General features: G+C 41.4%; 1 protein-coding gene across 6 annotated transcripts in view; it reads right to left on the reverse strand.

Annotated features, from left to right (window-relative positions):
- The window catches only part of MTUS1 (microtubule associated scaffold protein 1), a 188,002-nt gene that overhangs the window by 121,836 nt on the left and 46,853 nt on the right, over positions 1–19,313 (reverse strand). For 5 of the 6 annotated variants that reach the window (XM_055567285.1, XM_055567284.1, XM_055567288.1 and 2 more), the window contains exon 2: positions 1,184–3,425. In XM_055567285.1, the coding sequence (XP_055423260.1) occupies positions 1,184–3,277 (2,094 nt within the window). In that variant the 5' untranslated portion in view covers positions 3,278–3,425. Of the gene's footprint in view, positions 1–1,183; positions 3,426–6,754; positions 6,842–19,313 lie in introns of all 6 variants that reach the window. The other variant, XM_055567286.1, reaches the window with a different exon arrangement.

A 19,313-nucleotide genomic window follows, 5' to 3' on the forward strand; every position in this document is an offset into this window, starting at 1 on the left:
GAGCCAGTAGGGAAGCCCTGAAAACACAACAGCCTTTCAACACTTTAAGCCATAGATGTTTCATTCCTTCAGACGGGAGTCCTTCACACAGATGACTCACAGCTGCCTTCCTTCCCTGGCACCTGGCACCCACGTCCACTCTTGACCCACAAGACAGAAGCCCAAAAAAAGCCCTACATGGGCTGAAAACGTATGCCAGTGCCCACTGTCAAAAACAGGACCAAGGACAAACACACAGAGCCCAAGACTAGCCTCTGAAATGCTTCTATAACTCCAAAAGCCAGTTTCTTCACGCTCTGGGCAAAAATTACATAAAATTAAATACATGTTTAATGTCTATGGCTGAGTCCCTTTGCTGTCCACCTGAAACTATCACAACATTGTTAACCACCTATACTCAAATATAAAATCAAAAGTTTAAAGTAAATATATATACACATGCTTAATGAAAAATAATCTTTGAACTGCATATGAATTCCTGTTTAAATCGAACACCCAAATATCTGCCAAGTGCCATAAAAACATATTGCCTTTTCACCATATGAAATACAGTGGGTTTTCCTTTAGTATCAGGGGCCAATGTGTTAGGACAGCAAGAGATCTCAGACAGCTACTAGCCCAATCCTTTCATCCCTGTGTCTCAAAATACTACTTGGCCGAAGTCACATTAGCTGATGAGAGGCAGCATCCCGAATCCTCCTGTTCACCAGAGGGGGCTCCACTGCCCGGAGTGGCTTCCTCAGAGCAGCCCAGGAGCTATTTTCATATTAACTCTGTTTACCAGCACTGCTGAGACATTGCTCAACTGTGGTCTGATACAGTTCAAAGTTAATAAAAAATGGTTGTTTTTTTTTTTTTTAATAAATATAAAATCCAACCAGATATCTAATTTCAAACAACTAATTACATGAAAACATTAAAGTAACTTGTCCTTTCAGCTTACTATTAAAAGGAATATTGATGCTCAAAATAAAATACTGAAATTGAGATTTTTTTTTCAAATATGCATATAACCAATGAACACCCTAAAATGTACTAAGAATTAATGAATAATACCGCAATACCTGAAGGCAAATCTGCACACAGAGTTCAACAATTTTATTCACTATTAAAGGGGAACCAATTGCTAATCCATCCCGCTGTTTCCACCACCACTTCTGAAGCAGGAAGAAATTTCACTTACCAAAAACAGAGAACCAAAGTCAGAGGTCTCGCTCAGGATTTCCTTTTTTAGCTCCTGTTTTGCCACTGGTGTCCCATTTTCTTCTTCACCCTTCTTTTCAGGGCGAATCCTATCGATGTGGGAAGTAGAGGGCACTTCCAAGCCTTCTGTGCTTTCCATTTTCACAGGGAGCTCATCTTTGATCTGAAAAACCGCAGCCACGGACCCAGTCTCATATGCTGGATTGGAAGAACTTGCTTTGTCAACATCTTCCTGATTTGATTTCATGGCAGATGTTGTTCTTGGATGCTTCTTGTGTGAAGCATTTTTAGAATGAGTTGTAACATGCACAGCCTGGCTCGTAATGAGTTTATTAAATTGCTGCTTATGCGTCTTGTTAATTGGAATTTCTGCTTTGGGGTCTGCATTCAAGTCATATGTTGTTGTTTTGCTTAAACCTGTTGACTGTCTTGAGGAAGACACTGATGAGGGAGACGAGGCACCAGTTAACTGAGGTCTGGGTGCAGCCTTTGATAGAGCAGGGTCCTTGGGCTGCAACACAGGTCTGGATATAACTTTTGCTTTAACGTTCTTGAAGTTTGGTCTTGGGTAACTTACAATTTTGGTTTTTCTAATTTTGCTGCCTAGGGGGCTATTTGCTTTGGTGGTTGATTTTCCTAGGTTAGGTTTTGACACAATCATTGGTGCCGCCTTCAAATTTGGTAAACATCGGAGCTCTCGATTACTCGTCGGCACTTTGCTACATTTCTCCACACCTTCAACAGGTGAGACAGAAAAGCTTGTATTCATAGGTTCAAGGACTGGCGTGGACATGCAAATTCTGTTATCTGTACTGATGACCATATCATCTGCATTCCAAGTCAGCTCAAGTACTGGCGCTTCCTTTTGTCCTGGCAGGCTATTCGGTATCAGTTCTATGGTATGATTTTGGGTTCCCAAATGCTTTTCATTGGAGGCAGTTGGTGTGTCTGTAGTCACAGTGACTTGGTGTTTTGGGCCCAGCACTTGGGTTTTGCTTTTATTAACAGCTGGCACCAGTAAAGGGCATTCATCATCTATAAGACAATTGGACACTGTTTCTCTTACATTTTGGCCCATTTCCTTTTGCCCATATGAGCTCTGTGAATGTGTCTCCCTATTTGGTTCATCTTTAGATGGACAAAAGAACTCTTGTAATACAGACCCACTGGGAACATCCATGCCATCAGAAACTTGTGTTAGAGCTTGTATCTCCTTTCCTGTGCCTCGTCTTTGCTGTGCTCCATCTGGGTACTCACTGGCAACCTTTCCTGAAGAACACTGACACTGATTTTCAGTATCTGGAACAACAACATCAATTTGCATCACCATGTCAGAAAATACTGTGTAAGTTGTGTCCTGGGCCTGTGATGCCGCAGCTTGAGAATTTTCAAAGCTCTCTCGATCACAACTTGTTTCTCTCACATGGATCTTATCAGAATGGGAAGATGGAAGAATGGAACAGGATAAAGATGTATTTATGCTTCTCGTGTTGTTTGGCTGCAGGCTTGCAGTGGTAGGCAAAGACTGACTTTTTCCAGTGGTATCATGTGTTACGAAGGTACCGTTAACGTTATCCACTTTTATGTCAAAAGTCTGGTTGAGCAGCAAGGCAGTAGGATTGTCTGTACAGTTCAAATCATCACTGTTAGTTTTCCATACAAAAGTTAGAGATGTCTCAACACTCTGGTTCAACGATCCTAGGGAATGACAACTGCTATGCAAATGTTTGGGTTCCGCTGCATTTACAACATGTGCAAAAGATGGACACGTGGGATCCGTGTGCGCCTCCAGTGCCTCCTTACTGATGAAGTTACTGGAGGACTTTTGGTGATCATGTACCTCAACACACTGAGGGTTTAAAGAAATATTTTCGCCAATGTCCACATCAGAGCCAGTTTCATAATCAACCACCATGCCATCTGGGTTGGCACAATGCCAGCTCACATTATTGGTTGAAGCGTTTTGGGTAGGTGGTGATTTTTGTTTGCATGCATATGTGTTTCCATTTTTATCACAGATAAATAAGGATTGCAGTTCATCTTCTGTCTTGCCATCTGAATTATCATCATTCATCCTGAGTATTAACTTTAAACCTCCGCCGTTTTATTTCTTTTTTAACTCCTTTCAAATGAGAGGGAAGGAAAATTTGTCTTCGGTTTTTCAGCACAGTTGAAAGTTTCTCAGTCTAAGATGCTTTGCAGTTGAAATGGTTTGTTGTTTCCTGGAAGAAACAAAATGTTTCACATTCAAGTGAACATTAGAAAAATCAACAAGTCATTATTTGATTAATTTTAATTGCCTTATTTTTACATTTAAAACCTGCAACTAAGGACATAGGTAATTAAGATATTAGCTACAGACTCAACCTCTTTTCAAACACACTTTCATTTGAGGAAATGGGCAAAACGGAAGACAGAGGCAAGATGCTGTTAAAACTGTCCCCTCCCTAACTCACTGCAGTAGAGAAGGACGCCCAAATCTGACAATAGCTTTTCTTTCTTTTTGGTTGACAGAGTTGACCACTGGTTCTAATTTGCCTAGGATGGTCCCAATTTATGCTTATCGTCCCAACATAATTATAAAGAATGCCCTTTTCACTTTTGGAAGGGCCCCCTACTGTCTCCTTGGAGGGTGATTACCAGATAGACTAGGCAGGCACAGAAAAAAAGGCTGAATATTGATGAAGACTCAGGGCACCAGCATTTCTCTTTCCCCTGCTTTCAGTGTGAATCTCAAACATACTGCACTTCAAAATTAAAAACAAAAGCCATTGATTCTTCATAGTTAAAGTGGTATTCTACTGGAAGTACCAAAAAATGTTAAACTGAGTTACTGTGTGACACAGCAAATCTACTCTGACATATCTACTAAAAAGAAAAACTTGGGTCCAAAAATTTATACACAATAGTACATGATTTGCAATAGAAACATTATTCACAATAGCCCAAAAGTGAAAGCAAGACACAGGTCTACTAACTGGTAAACAGATAACAAAATGTTATATATCCATGCAATGAAATATTTTTCAGCAAGAGAAAGGAGTATTGATTGGTACGTGCTACAACATGGAATCAACGTTAAGACTTCAAATATTATAAATAAAAGAAGAGTATAAGCAAAAATTACAAAGTATAAGAAGCCAGTAACAAAAGACTACATATGATGTGACACTATTTCCATGACATGTCCCGAATAGGCAAATCTATAGAAAGCAGATGGGTGGTCCTCTAGGGCTAAGAAGGGGCAGGAGGGAAAAGAACCAGGAGTGGCTGCTAACTGGAGCGTGTTTCTTTTTCAAAGTAATGAACTACAAACGTTAAGACTGTGGTAATGGTCGCAAAGGGCTGTAAATACCCTAAAACAATTCAATTGTACACTTAAAAAAAAAAAACCGTTAAAAACAACCCATGAAAGCTTTCAAATTCAAGGATTTTGTAAATAACTAAAACCTTATTATGCTTTTGGCTAAACTGAAGTGCTTAAGAAAGGCCCAAATATTTAAGCTAAGACTGCAAATAAGTCACACAGATAGACATTTATTTGAACTGACTTGCTCATCTTGGTAGGTACTGTCAATTGGGTATCATGGTGCTGTTCTGAAGAAATAAAATATCCATCAGGGAAAACAATGACATTCTGTAACCTAGAAAATTGTAAATTAAGAGTAGATCTCATTTTTCTAACTTTCAATCTTTCCTCTGTATTCAAACATACTTCAGTGACCTAAATACAACCAGGACAATAGGAACAAGGGAAGAACTGAAACGATCAGTATCTCCACTAACAGGGCTCTGTGTTTCCTGCCATGAATGCTGAAACCAGCCTTTACTGGGGGCACGAAGAAAGGCCTCAATGTTTATCTCAATAGCACTCATGTGCATGCATACCAACACATGCAACCAAGAGACTCTGATCTCAAAATAAGTGCTATATAACTCATATACTAACAGAAATAGAAATAGAATTCTATAGAAAATAGAATTTTCTATACTAATAGAAAATGTAAATATCTTTTTTGCCCACTGTAACTCCTTAGTTAGAAAATAAATTACTGAAATAATAAATTTGGGGGCAGCACCTTAATAAAAGATTTTATGAAACACAAATTAACATTTTTAATCCTCAAGTATAAAACAGGTTCAAGCTAAATGAAAAGGGAAGTCCGTGTATTCATATTTTAGTTTTGTGTGTGGAGTGGGGGAGGCGGTGATTTCACAAAGCACTAAATATGCTACACCTTTATGCTTCCATGAAGGCCAATACTCATTTAAGAAACCCTGGTATAAGCAGTTGGGAGTGCTAGAAACAGAAGAATTGAACACAAATCATAGAAGTTATTTGTCTGTATAAACAGATTCATTAAAGTCAACTGATGGAGCTTTCACTTCCTGAGCTCCCTCTTCCAAAGTATATAAAATATGATTTAAAAATTGCAAAAGAATAAAGAAAATGGTTTGTATGTCAAAAACATCTCAAATTATTTCTAAAATAAATGTACAGAGGATAATTTACACCACTTTGTTGTTTAGTCACTAAGTCGTGTCCGACCCCATGGACTATAGCCCCACCAGGCTTCTCTTTCCATGGGATTTCCTAGGCGAGAATACTGGCTTGGGTAGCCACTTCTTTCTCCAGGGGAATCTTCCAGATCCAGGGACTGAACCTACATCTCCTGCATTGGCAGGCGGATTCTTTACCACTGAGCCACCAGGGAAGCCCCAATGGACAACACGAGTTACATGTCATTCTCTGCTTATGTTGTTTCTAGTTTTATTATTAAATATTATTTACTTATAAATAGCACTGGACTAAATATTTTTGCTGTTTCCACTGTTTGTTACTGTTTCCCCATCTGTTTGCCATGAATTGATGGGAAACAGTGGAAACAGTGACAGACTTTATTTTGGGGGGGCTCCAAAATCACTGCAGATGATGACTGCAGCCATGAAATTAAAAGACCCTTGCTCCTTGGAAGGAAAGCTATGACCAACCTAGATAGCTTATTAAAAAGCAGAGATATTACTTTGCCAACAAAGATCCATCTAATCAAAGCTATGGTTTTTCCAGTATCATGTATGGATGTGAGAGTTGAACCATAAAGAAAGCCAAGAGCCAAAGAATTGATGTTTTGAACTGTGGTGTTGGAGAAGACTCTCGAGAGTCCCTTGGACTGCAAGGAGATCCAACCAGTCAATCCTAAAGGAAATCAGTCCTGAATATTCATTGGAAGGACTAATGCTGAAGCTGAAACTCCAATACTTTGGCTACCTGATGGGAAGAACTGACTCATTAGAAAAGACCCTGATGCTGGGAAAGACTGAAGGCAGGAGGAGAAGCGGATGACAGAGGATGAGATGGTTGGAAGGCATCACCATCTCAATGGACATGAGTTTGGATGGCATCACGACTCAATGGACATGAATTTGAGTAAACATCAGGAGTTGGTGATGGACAAGGAGGCTGGGGGTGCTGCGGTCCATGGGGTTGCAAAGAGCCAGACACAACTGAGTGACTGAACTGAACTGAAATATTTTTGCCATCTTTGACTACCTGTTATTGCTTCCTTTGGAAAAACTTCCTGAAAACAACAGCATCACTGAGTCAAAGGATGTGACTTTTTAAGGCTCTTGATATAGTCTGTCAAATCATTAAAAAAAAAAAGGCAGATTATTAATAACATACATATTAATATGCATATGTAACCTGAGTTTTCTTTTAAAGCTTGTGCGTTTTGCTCACCATTGTCTCCCCAAAATTTTCCCATGTTACTGGAATACAAAAATATTTCTAACAGTTGTGAAATTCCACTAAAGGTAAGATTAAATTTTTTAGATTTATAAGTCAGTAGATTACAAAGACTAATAGGAAAATAAAGAACCCATCAATTCTCACATGACTGTTCAGCACACTTGGGTTTATGATTTTTTGAATTCACAGATACAAAAAAAAAAAATCTCAAACTCAGTGAACAAAGCTATCAAATAAATAAATACCACAGGGAGTTCCCTGGCTGTACAGTGGTTAGGACTGCTATGGCTCTGGGTTCAATTCCTGGTCGAGGAGCTAAGATCCCGGAAGGCATGCAGTGAGGAAAAAAATCCAACCCACCCCACCTCCCTAAGAAAGAAGCCACAAAGAAATGGATTCAGAAGAAATACTTTAGGAAACTTTTGGTAAGAAATCAATTTACTGAAGTCTTTCCTACTTTAGACTTCCCTGGTGGCTCAGATGGTAAAAGCACCTGCCTATAATGCAGGAGAACTGGGTTCGATCCCTGGGATGGGAAGATCCCCTGGATAAGGAAATGGCAACCCACTCCAGTATTCTTGCCTGGAAAATTCCATGGACAGAGGAGCCTGGTAGGCTACAGTCCATGGGGTCGCAAAGAGTCAATGAGCAACTTTACTTCACTTCAGGTTTCCTACTTTTAGATAAGAATAGATAAGAGCAGATAAGAGTAAAGAATTAGAGGTACAGAGATGTGAATACCACATGAATTCTGCAGTAAGCTTATCAGCTTCAGGGTTAGTTGGAAGATTAACCTCAACATTCACTGAAGAAAAAAATAGCTTCAAGACATCATCACTACAGAGATAGAGCCCTGGGCAGGAGAAAGTTGACCAGCCTTCCCTCAGGAATTTTGTAAAAAAAAAAAAAAGGTTAGCCTTGTATTATGTATTATGGCCAGTTTCATTCCCTTCCTGCCTTAAGAGCAGCACTGACATATACCCACTACCATGTGTGAAACAGACAGCTGGTGGGAAGCTGCTGCAGAGCACACGGAGCCCAGCTCTGTGATGACCTAGAGGGGTGGGATGGGGCACAGGTGCAGGAGAGAGGCTCAAAAGGGAGGGGATATACTCATACTTGTATCTGATTCACTTTGACATACAGCAGAAACACAACATTGGAAAACAATTATACTTCAACTTAAAAAAGAATAGGACTTCACTGATGGTCCAGTGGTTAAAGAATCGCCTGTCAAAGCAGGTGACACAGGTTCAATCCCTGGTCTGGGAAGACTCTACATGCCTCGAGGCAGCAGCTAAGCCCCGGCACCACAACCCCAGAGCCCAAGCCCTAGAGTCCGGGAGCCACAACAGAGGAAGCCTGCACACCCTAGAGCTTGTGCTCTGCAGCAAGAGAGTAGCCCCACTCGCTCCATCTAGAGAAAGCCTGTGCATAGCGATGAAGACCCAGCACAGCCAAAAATAAAACAAACAAAAGTAAATCTTAAAAAAAAAAAAAATAGTACCTAAATTTCTATCACATAGAACTCATTCTTGGACCTAATCTCATGTTCTTTGCCTTAATCTCACCTGACACATGAAGAAATGTCTTTATATTTCTATGATTACAATGTGATTTGTAAAGCCTTTAAAGTTACTACCTTGGGAACTTTTTTTTTTTTAACTAAGGCAAAATTAAAGATGCTTAAAAAAACAGAGAGAGAAAAGGTTGGACTAAATCATTCTCACCCAAACAGTTAATTTCCCAAGCTGTCTTTCAGTAGCATTAGCTATCAGAACAAAGTAGAATGATTAAACTTTGCTCTCCTTTCTAAGAGAGCCATCTGGGAAAATAGGGAGATCTTTTTCCGAGAACAATTTGGATGAGAGAGAACAAATTCTCTACTTATTAAGATTTGGGAATATAATAGGGGAGCTCCTCTTGAAAAAAAGATTCAGTTCAGTTCAGTCGCTCAATTGTGTCCAACTCTTTGCGACCCCATGAATCTCAGCACGGGGCAATTTCTATAATTATCTGTAAGGTCAAATATTGATAGATATGTCGTAAAAGAAACGTTCAATGAAAAGTACCACTGGTACAAGATGTGAGCAATTTCAGCATCTTTAGAAAAAAAATAAGGTTGCTCTCTAAATCTTAGCTTAAGAAAAATGGCTATTAGTTCCCCAAAGATAAAAATTCATTATCATAGAGTTGAATTCATTATCATTAATACTGGAGGACATTTTAGAGATTCAATTCAAATTTCCTCATTTTACAAATGATGAAACCACTTCTAAGAAATAAACTACAAGGCTGGACCAAATTAGTTACTAATGGCAGTTTACTGTTAGATTACACAATAGTTATATGTTTTATTTGTCAACTGAACTATAAACCCAGAAGAGGCTAACACATCGCTAGGTATCTTCTACGTTTTCCAATGACTCTGCAATATCGAATCCAATAGTTTGAACTTAATATGGCTAAACTTGAATCCCATATAATTATGAAATACTATGTTCCCACAAGTCACATTGCTTTGTAGCCATAAAGAACTTTACTACTTATTTATGTTAACACACAGCATACCAGTTGTTTAATACAAATATGGCTATAATTTACAGCTTTAAATCATAAAATTGTGTCAGTCAACTTTTTAAGAACTCACTAATTACAACTGTAGTTCAGTTCTCTGAGCTTTAAAACCCAAAGTATTACCTAATGTTCAACTTACGGTAAACAAAAAGAAAAAAAGACACATGCATTCAAGCCCTGAGTTTAGTAAAGAACATCTTTACATCCAGGAATCAAGTACCAACATACCTACTACTTGCTGGTTTTGTAAGAGCATAACAGTTTTCAGTGAAGCCATTTAAAGGAATGGCTTTTCTTCCTTCTCCAGAAGGAATCTAGAGTTGGTTTAGTCAATTTAAAAATGAAAGCTATGATTCAAAATAATGAAATAATGCCATTTGCAGCAACATGGATGAACCTAGAGTGTATCATACTGAGTGAAGTAAGTCAGACAGAGAAGGAGAAATATCGGATGACATCCCTTATACGTGAAAGATACAAATGAACTTACTTACAAAACAGAGACTTACAGACTTAATGAACTTATGGTTGCCAGGGAAGACGCATAGGGGGAAGGGTTAGTTAGGGAGTTTGGGACAGACACATACACGCTGTTATATTTAAAATGGATAACCAACAACCTACTGCATAGCACAGGGAACTCTGCTCAATGTTATGTGGCTGCCTGGATGAGAGGGGAGTTTGTGGGAGAAAGTGTGTGCACGCGCACACTCAGTCGTGTTTGAATCTATGACCCTGTGGACTATAGCCCGCCAGGCTCCTCTGTTCATGGGATTCTCCAGGCAAGAATACTGGAGTGGGTTGCCATTTCCTCCTCCAGGGGATCTTCCCCACCCAAGGATCAAATCAGCTTCTCTGGTTTCTCCTGCATCGCTGGCAAATTCTCTGCCACTTCCTGGGAATCTCTTGGGGAGAATGAATACATGCAGCACGTGTGACTAAGTCCCTTCACAGGACTGACCACCTGCAGCTCTCACAACATTCTTTGTTGATCAGCTATACTCAAGTACAAAATAAAAAGTTTTTTTAAAAAATGAAAACAGTAGATGTTCCACAACAAAACTGAACTTTCAATAATTTAGAAAAGAGATACAAATCAACTGGGCTGCTTGTAAAAAAAAGCAGACTGAGTCAGTAGATCACTGGTGAGGCCTGAGAGTCTGCATTTTGTATTCATTTCCCTAGTGATGCTGAAACTTCTGGGCCATGGACCATCCTTGGAGTAGCAGGGATGTAGCAGAGTGCGCTGAGCAAAGACTGCCCACCGAGTCAATCGGATCAATACAGGAACTCGTTGGTCAGAAGCAGTTAGCCTCACATCCAACTTTATAGTTTGTTCTCCAAAACAGACATTTCCTACTTTTGAACCCTTAATTTATGCTTTTGCTCTTTCCTCTCAGCTTCCCAGATGGCACCAGTGGTAAAGAACCTGCCTGCCAATGCAGGAGACGCATGTTCAATCCCTGGGTTGGGAAGATCCACTGGAGGAGGGAATGGCAACCCACTCCAGTATTCTTGCCTGGAGAATCACATGGACAGAGGAGTCTTGGGGCTACAGTCCATAGGGTCGCAAAGGGCCAGACACTACTGAAGTGAACTAGCAGCTCAGACAGCTAATATGCCCTCTATAGAAAATAACTGGAAAAATTTTTTATAGTCAGAGTTTATGTTGCTTCTAAATCCTACTTGAGTTTATTCCTTTCACATGGAGGGAGTTCAGTTAATGCAACATTCCTGCCCCTCTTCTGTGCTTTTACTCATTCCATCCAGAAGCAGGAATGTGACTGGATTCCACAAATTCAGAAGAACCAGCTGGGTGAGGACTAGTAATGATAGGGGGGCATTTGCCTCGGGCACTAAATTTAAGACAGACTCAGTAACAGTCCCCACTGGAGCCTGAGGCGAGGAAAAAGTCAGTAATGCTGACCCCATCTTCATTTTAAATTTTGAGATTTTGTTTATGCTTTTTTTCTTAACATTCTGATATTTTAAAATAGCGCATTAAATATTTATCTTGATCACCGAGGTTTTTCTGGCCTCACTCTCTTCACCCTAGTCTCAGCCCCGTTGCCCATAGAGAACACAAGCTCTATTCTGTTCCCCTGTCCCTACAGTGGAGGGACACCTAAAATTGTAATTCACCTGTAATCATCTAGCCATCTTACTCTCTTTCCTATTTCTCAGATGGTTCATAACCAGAGAGAGGAAGGAGGAGCGTATCCAAGAATCAGCAGCTAACCCTGACCACGTGCTGGCCACGCTTTGGAGCATAGCCCAGGAAGCCGGGCCCCCGGTTGCTGGATGGGGTGGCGGGAGGTCGGGGTGAGGGGGCAGCGACAGAATCCCCCAGGAAGGGCTGCAGCGGCTGCGGCAACCCAAGGAAGCTCGTGGGGCTTTGGAATGTGCTTTTTCACAAACCACTGCAGGAGAGCGTCTATACTGTAACCATCAGCTCAGCCAGTCTGAACAGCCGTCTCAAAAAACAAGGTATTATTTATTTAGCCCTCTCAAAACTGTAAATATGTCACACTAGGCAACAAACCATCAGAAATTAAGAAGGGGTAAAGTGTGCGGGGGTAAAACCCATGTGGGGAAACTGGGGCTCCTGCCCTGGCCAAAGTGGAAGGTGCTTAGGCTCAAGGCACTGCCTATCCTGTAATCCAATGGCAACCCACTCCAGTATTATCATCTGGAAAACTCCATGGACAAGGGAGCCTGGTGGGTTACAGTTCATCAGCTGGACAGGACTGAGTGAGTAACACAACAACAACAATCTTGTAATCCAGCTCACTTTTTCAGCTGGAAGGTTGGTTTTAAATAACACAGACTGGGCGAGAGGCTTTAAGCCTAAAACTGTACATTCTTCTGACCTGAGTGAACAGCTGCAGCTCACAGGAGCTGGGTCCATGGGAGAGTGGCTGTCTCCACGGAAGGAGGCTGCACAAGTCTGCAACTTGAAGAGAACCGGGCCAGGGACCCCTGTCTGAAACAAAGCCACTTGGGTGGAAGCCTGAGGACAGGCTGTTCGCAGGCAGCCTCTCTGTGCGGGGCACCCAGCTGGACCTCGAACCGGGCCTGGCAGACGTGGGCGAAAGCAGAGGCTCCAACAGACCCACTAGACAGCTGGCGGGAAGCTCGGGTGAGGCTCAACTACAACTGTAGGGAAGAGAGTCGTGACGGCCCTTTCAGACATTGGTGGTCTACAGAATACATGCCTCGCTCATGACAGCAAAGCAGAAGATTCCTGTGCGCCCCATGGAAAACGAGAATGTTTCTGGCTTTCAACTGTTAGCAACAGATCTGGCAGGTGGCGCTAGACAAGTCACCCCCAATTCCATTCTAACCAGTCAATTAATTCTAAAGGAAATCAACCCTGAATATTCACTGGAAAGACTGATGCTGAAGCTCCAATACTTTGGCCACATGATTCAAACAGCCGGCTCACTGGGAAAGACCCTGATGCCAGGAAACACGGAGGGCAGGAGGAGAAGGGGACAAGAGAGGATGAGATGGTTGGATGGCATCACCGACTCGATGGATATGAGTATGAACAATCACAAGGAGATGGTGTAGAACAGGGGAGCCTGGAATGCTTCAGTCCTTGGGGTCACATAGAGTCGGACATGATTTAGCCATTGAACAACAAACAAACACATTCCGAGACAATGTGGGAATGTGGATGGGCTTTGGTGAACAGGAATCCATGTGGGATTTCAGAAGTTTCAAGAATCACACCACCAGCCCCCCAACACACATACACACCCCAAAGTGTTTCCAATTCCTCCTTGACTGGATAATTAAATACTAAGAAGTAAATCCTCCATAAGACTCAGGTTTCTTATATTTAAGAAATCCAGAAAAGAGGCATAAGCAATAAGCTGTTAGCAGCACAAACATGAAAATGTTTGCTTAAAAGAGAGGGTTAAGGTGTGTCATAGGTGGGGGCTTTCCTAGTGCAGAGCAGTGACCTTCAGAAACACTAAAAACCATTTTAGAAACTACAGCTCAGATAAACTTTCCCTGTATTACTATTTTAGGGTTAGGCTATTGGGTTGTTTTCAATATGTGGTAGTTTGGGAAGGGGGAAAAGGGACAAGATGATACCGGGGTCACCTGTGTGTCCTTCACACTCTGGCTGCTGAACTAACAACTCGGCAGTAATGACAGCCCTGACTACGAAGAACTCAGCCCGTGTTTTCTGGAAGAACATGAAGTCCATCTAGATTCTGAGACCTCTTTAGCCTGACAGAACCTGAGTAAGATACTCGTGTGCTAAGTTACTTCAGTTGTGTCTGACTCTTTGCGACCCCATGGACTGTAGCCCACCAGGCTCCTCTGTCCGTGGGATTCTCCAGGAAAGAACCCTGGAGTGGGTTGCCATGCCCTCCTCCGGGGGATCTTCCTGACCCAGGGATTGAATCTGTGTCTCCAGCATTGGCAGGCGGGTTCTGGACCACTAGAGCCGCCTAGGAAGCCCCAGATACTGGTAAGGATATTTAATGAAACTGAATTCTGGTCTTTTAATTCAAAGTCTCCAGAAAGTAAGGTCCATAAGGACAGGATTTCTTCTCCCTTGGGTCTGGTTTATTCACCAAAATATCCCCAGTACTTGGAAGAGTACACAAAGTGGATTTTCAATAAACTGTTGAGTTAATGAATATATGAAAGGGCCATGAAAATTTGACTTTGAACTTTCACTTCTGTAACATATTTCAACTTTAACTTGCAAAGTTAGGCAATTCTACAATTAACTTTCCCCTAGAATCATGACAGTGGTAGAGGTTTATAATCAAATTTAGGCATCGTCACTATATTATTGGCAGCCTTCCCAGGTGGCCCAGGGGTAAATAATTTGCCTGCGATGTAGGAGACACAAGAGACGTGGGTTCAATCTCTGGGTCAGGAAGATCCCCTGGAGGAGGGCATGACAACCTACTCCAGTATTCCTGCCTGAGAAATCCCATGGAAAGGGGAGCCTAGTGGGCTATAGTCCATGGGGTCACAAAGAGTCAGATATGACTAAGCACACATATACACACACACATGTTATTGGCAATTTAACTCTGTCATGGGAACTCACTGTAATTTGTGGGACAACATGGCTTTATACCATCTGAGATTAGAAAGAGGAAAGTAAAATTAAGCCCCAGGCACAGAGTGGCCAGAGTCAATGTAATTAATGCAAGCATCAGAGCCTCCAAACTCTCTGCCCAGATGTGCTAGAAAAATACCCAAAAGGAGAAAGGTTTCACTGGGGAGCAGTCCCTTGAGGGTATGAGCAAGGCCCTGGTTAACCATGGGTTAGATTCTAAGTACAATGTGTGAAGAGACCCAGAAGCAGAGAGGCTGGAGGAGAATCTGTTCCCTGCACATGGAAGCTCAGTCTATCCTCCGTGTCAATCTGACCTTTACCTTTATCCTGCCCTGAGGATGGACGGTACTATATCTGCCTGGAAAAATGGGGACAAGTAGATGGGGCAGGCTTGGCTGAGCTCTGCCCACTGTCTTCTGGGAGTGAGCTGGCCTGTGGGGATCACAGGACCCCCCACTCCAGGGCAGCCCTACAGTGACCAGGAGAACCGAATTCTGGGGGCTGTACCAGAGTTCCAATTTACTTTACATTTTCACCAAAACATATTCCTTTGTTCTTTTTATTTTTTTTAAGATATAACAGCCATCCTATTGTGTATGAAGTGATATATCATCGTGGCTCTGAATTGTATTTGCCTAATGACTCATGATGTGGAGCATCTTTTCACATGCATACTGATCATTTGTTTATTTTCTTTAGAGAAATGTCTATTCAAGTCCTTTACCATTTTTCAATTGGTCTTTTTGATACTACGGTTGTTTAGCCCACTCTTTAAGATCACATGCTTTAGAAAAATATTTTCCTTTTCTCTGGGAAGCTTGACTGACTTAGTCTGTTGGAGCAGGCCCAACATCAACTCCTGTTATTAAACTGGTGTTACAGGTTGCATTGCGTGTCTCAAAAGGAGACTTACGAATGGACATTATTTGGAAATAGGGTCTTTATGAATGCAATCAAGTTAGTTAAAGTCATTAGCGTGGGCCCTAATTCAACATTAGACTAGTGTCCGTATAAGAGAAGGATCATGCAAAGAGAGAGAAATGCCATATAAAGGCACAGAGACACAGGGTGAAGACAGCCACGTGAAGTGGAGGCAGAGACTATAGACTTACATTGACAAGTAAGCGAGGCTACCCAGAGCTAGAAGAGGCAAGGAAGCACCCTTCCCCAAAGCTTCGGGGTGGGCAGGTCCTGGTGACACCTTGACTTTGAATTTCTGGCCTTCAGAGCTCTGAGAATAGGTTTCTGTCAATTTAAGCCAACCCGTTTGTGTCACTTTGTTACAAACTACTACAACTCTGTTCTAGAAAAACAGTGCATCACTCAAGTCCTTTTACAGGTTGGTTGTATGGAATTCAGAACACAGTTTCCATTATTTTAAACACACACACCCATAAGTGATGACTGGGTTCCCAGGCAGCCTAGGGATGGCATTTTAACCCTTCCTGGAGCATAAGCACAGCCCAATAGTACTGCTATATCTCCCAGAATTATGGGAAATTCAGTGAGCATTGGACATGGGGCCCTAAGTCATGTCCGACTCTTTGCAACCCCATGGACTATAGCCCACCAGGCTCTGCTGTTCATGGGATTCTCCAGGCAAGAATACTAGAGAGGGTTGCTATTCCCTTCTCCAGGGGATCTTCCCAACACAGAGATCAAGCCATGTGAGCCACCAGGGAAGCCCATGCCAGCAACACAAATCCTCTCCCATAGCCACAGCCTCCAGATAAGTATACCTTTTCTCTCTAGAGCACTCAAAGTGCTCCCTGTTGCCCAGATGGTGACAATCTATCCTTGCTGCCCTCTTCCACACACACCTGCACTCCAAGTGCATAGCCAGTGACAAGAAAGACTATAGCTCCTCCAGATGTTTCTCCCCCTGCTTGTAAAGGCAGCAAAAGTTTAAACTGTCTTTCACTTCAAGGATGAGTAGCAGTGAAAAGAAATGATTTGAGGTAAAGATCTTGGTTTTAATCCAAAACTATCTTTACCTTTGGGAAAGTTAACCCAGGTAGCAACTAACAATTCAACTAACAAGTCCAGCAACAGTGGAAAGAGATTTACCTTTTTTATGATAAATACGATGGTTAATACCTCAGTTTAGAATTTCAATCCACATAAATTTAACAATAAAAAAATCAAAAGAACAGACTCCTATTTAAGCTCAAAGTTTCAAAGTCTTTTCATCTGAAACTCACAAGCAGATATAAAAGAGTCAAATGCCAAACTTAACCTTGAGGATGATAGTAGCAAAAGCAATGCACACACACCATTACACAAAAGCTACACAGAAAGTTATGGTACAAGTGCCAATGAACAAAGCAACAGTGCCAAGAACGTTTCATTGTGTAACTAAAAATGAACACAAGTAGTACCTTCCCCCGTTCTCCCTAAAATACAAAGTCATCCTTCCACATATGAAGACACGTGACTTTGATACAGCACGCTTACCCTTTTCCTAGTCTGAAATCATTATAGTCAACTTTTAAAATATTTGTTTACTTGCAAAGGAAAAAATAAGAATAACAAAAAATCCACTATTATGTGACACGATAATCACAAACCTCAATATCTAAGGGCAGAAACGACTTAGTAGAGTACAAAGAAGTCAAACAAGTTTGCAAAGAACATACTGCAGGGTGCAAGGCAGACAGGCTGCACAAACCCAGAGGGACCCAAGAATCAGACACACAAACAACAGAAGGTGGGCAGGCGGTGCTCGTGATGGGGAGACTATCTGTAATTCTCTGTTGTTCAATCACTAAGTCATGTCTGACTTTTTGTGAACCCATGGACCACAGTACACCAGGCTTCCCTGTCCTTCAGTACCTTCCAAAGTTTGCTCACATTCGTGTCCATTGAGTGGGTGGTGCTGTCTAACCATCTCATCCTCTGCCGCCCCCTTCTCCTTTTGCCTTCACTCTCTCCCAGCATCAGGATCTTTTCCAATGAGTGAGCTATAAGGAATTTTAATTCTCTGTAAGGATCCACTAAACACCTCCTCTGCCCAGGTCCCCACCTCTACCCTGTACATTTAGACAACTGTCCCGACTCTGGCAACAGCCATATGATCTTAGAAGAAACACGCAAGACACCCCCATTTAGAGCCACCAGACCCAGAAGAGGGCGCGGATAAGGCACGGTGGGTGCAAACAGGGAAATTTGGTGAAATTTTTCCTATAAGATGGTAGGACTACCAACGCACTTCCTGCCCGCAGCTCCATAAAAAGCTTATCATTGCCAGGCTTAAACAGCCCAGGCAAAGGATAAGGTTATTTGCAGGAGAACAATGCTTGGAAAGAACAGAGAAAAAGACCCACAGATACTGACACCAAAGGTTTCACATTATCATGCCTCCCAGGGTAAACCCTGCCCCGAAGACAGTTTTCTGAGCTTTTTTAGAGGATCAACCTGATGCAAGGAAGCCAAGCATCAACTCGATATTTGAGGACATTCTGACATAAAAGAAAAACAAATAATAAAAAAAAATTATCAGAGGAAATTGAGGCCATGCTGGCAAGAGAAGAAAAATTAGAAAATCTGTAATTAATAGCCTGAAATATATATCCATGCTAAAACTGTGATTATTTTTAAAAATATAAGGATATAAGAATGCTCAGAAAGCAATGTGAAAGTCATAATGAAAAATTTCAGAAGACATAACTAACAAACTAGCTCAGAATGGTAACTAACTCAGAAATTTTCACAAAAATGAAAAAGGATTTTTTTAAAATTAAAGATTAATCCAAGTGATCCAGCATTCAACTCATAGTATTATAAGAGAGAAAAGAAAAATTTTGCAGTAAAATATAATTAAATAATACAAATTCTTCCTAGAGCTGATGAACTAAAGCCTCCAGATTGAAGAGGTGCATTGTTTGTTCTACACAATAAATGAACAAGATTTGATCACTGCATGTCACTGATTAGCGACAAATAGCAGCCACTATACGACTCTTACACACAAACAGCAGTTCCAAGCACCAAACATACTTCTTGTATAATCCACAAACAAGCTTTCAGAGGCATCAAGTACTATTATCCTCACTTCACACGTGAGGAAACTGAGGCACAGAGGGTTACATAACTTGCCGTAGTCGTGTAGTTAGAAGGAGGCAACCCTAGACAGTCTGGGGTCATGCCTGTGGTTTCACTTCATGCTATGAAAAGGACTTACAGAACACATTTGAGTCAGTTCTAATGAGGTGGATGAACCTAGAGCCTATTATACAGAGTGAAGTAAGTCAGAAAAAGAATGACAAATATCATATATTAACACATATATATGGAGTCTAAAAAGATGGTTACCGATGACTCTAAGTGCAGGGCAGCAAAGGAGACACAAACATACAGAACAGACTTTTGGACTCTGTGGGAGAAGAAAAAGGTGGGATGATTCATGAGAACAGCATTGCCACATACACAATACCATATGCAAACTGCTGGGGGGAGTTTGATGTACGACCCAGGGCAACCAAAGCTGGTGCTCTGTGAGAACCTAGAGGGATGGGATGGGGAGGAAGGTGGGAAGGTACAGGATGGAGAGGACAAGTATATCCTATGGCTGGTGCATATTGATGTACGGCAAAAACCATGCTGATTCATACCGATGTATGGCAAAAACATCACAATATTGTAAACTAATTATTCTCCAATTAAAATAAGTAAATAATATTTTTTTTTAAAAAG

Source organism: Bubalus kerabau, chromosome 2 (assembly GCF_029407905.1).
Source record: "Bubalus kerabau isolate K-KA32 ecotype Philippines breed swamp buffalo chromosome 2, PCC_UOA_SB_1v2, whole genome shotgun sequence".
Taxonomy (NCBI): domain Eukaryota; kingdom Metazoa; phylum Chordata; class Mammalia; order Artiodactyla; family Bovidae; genus Bubalus; species Bubalus kerabau.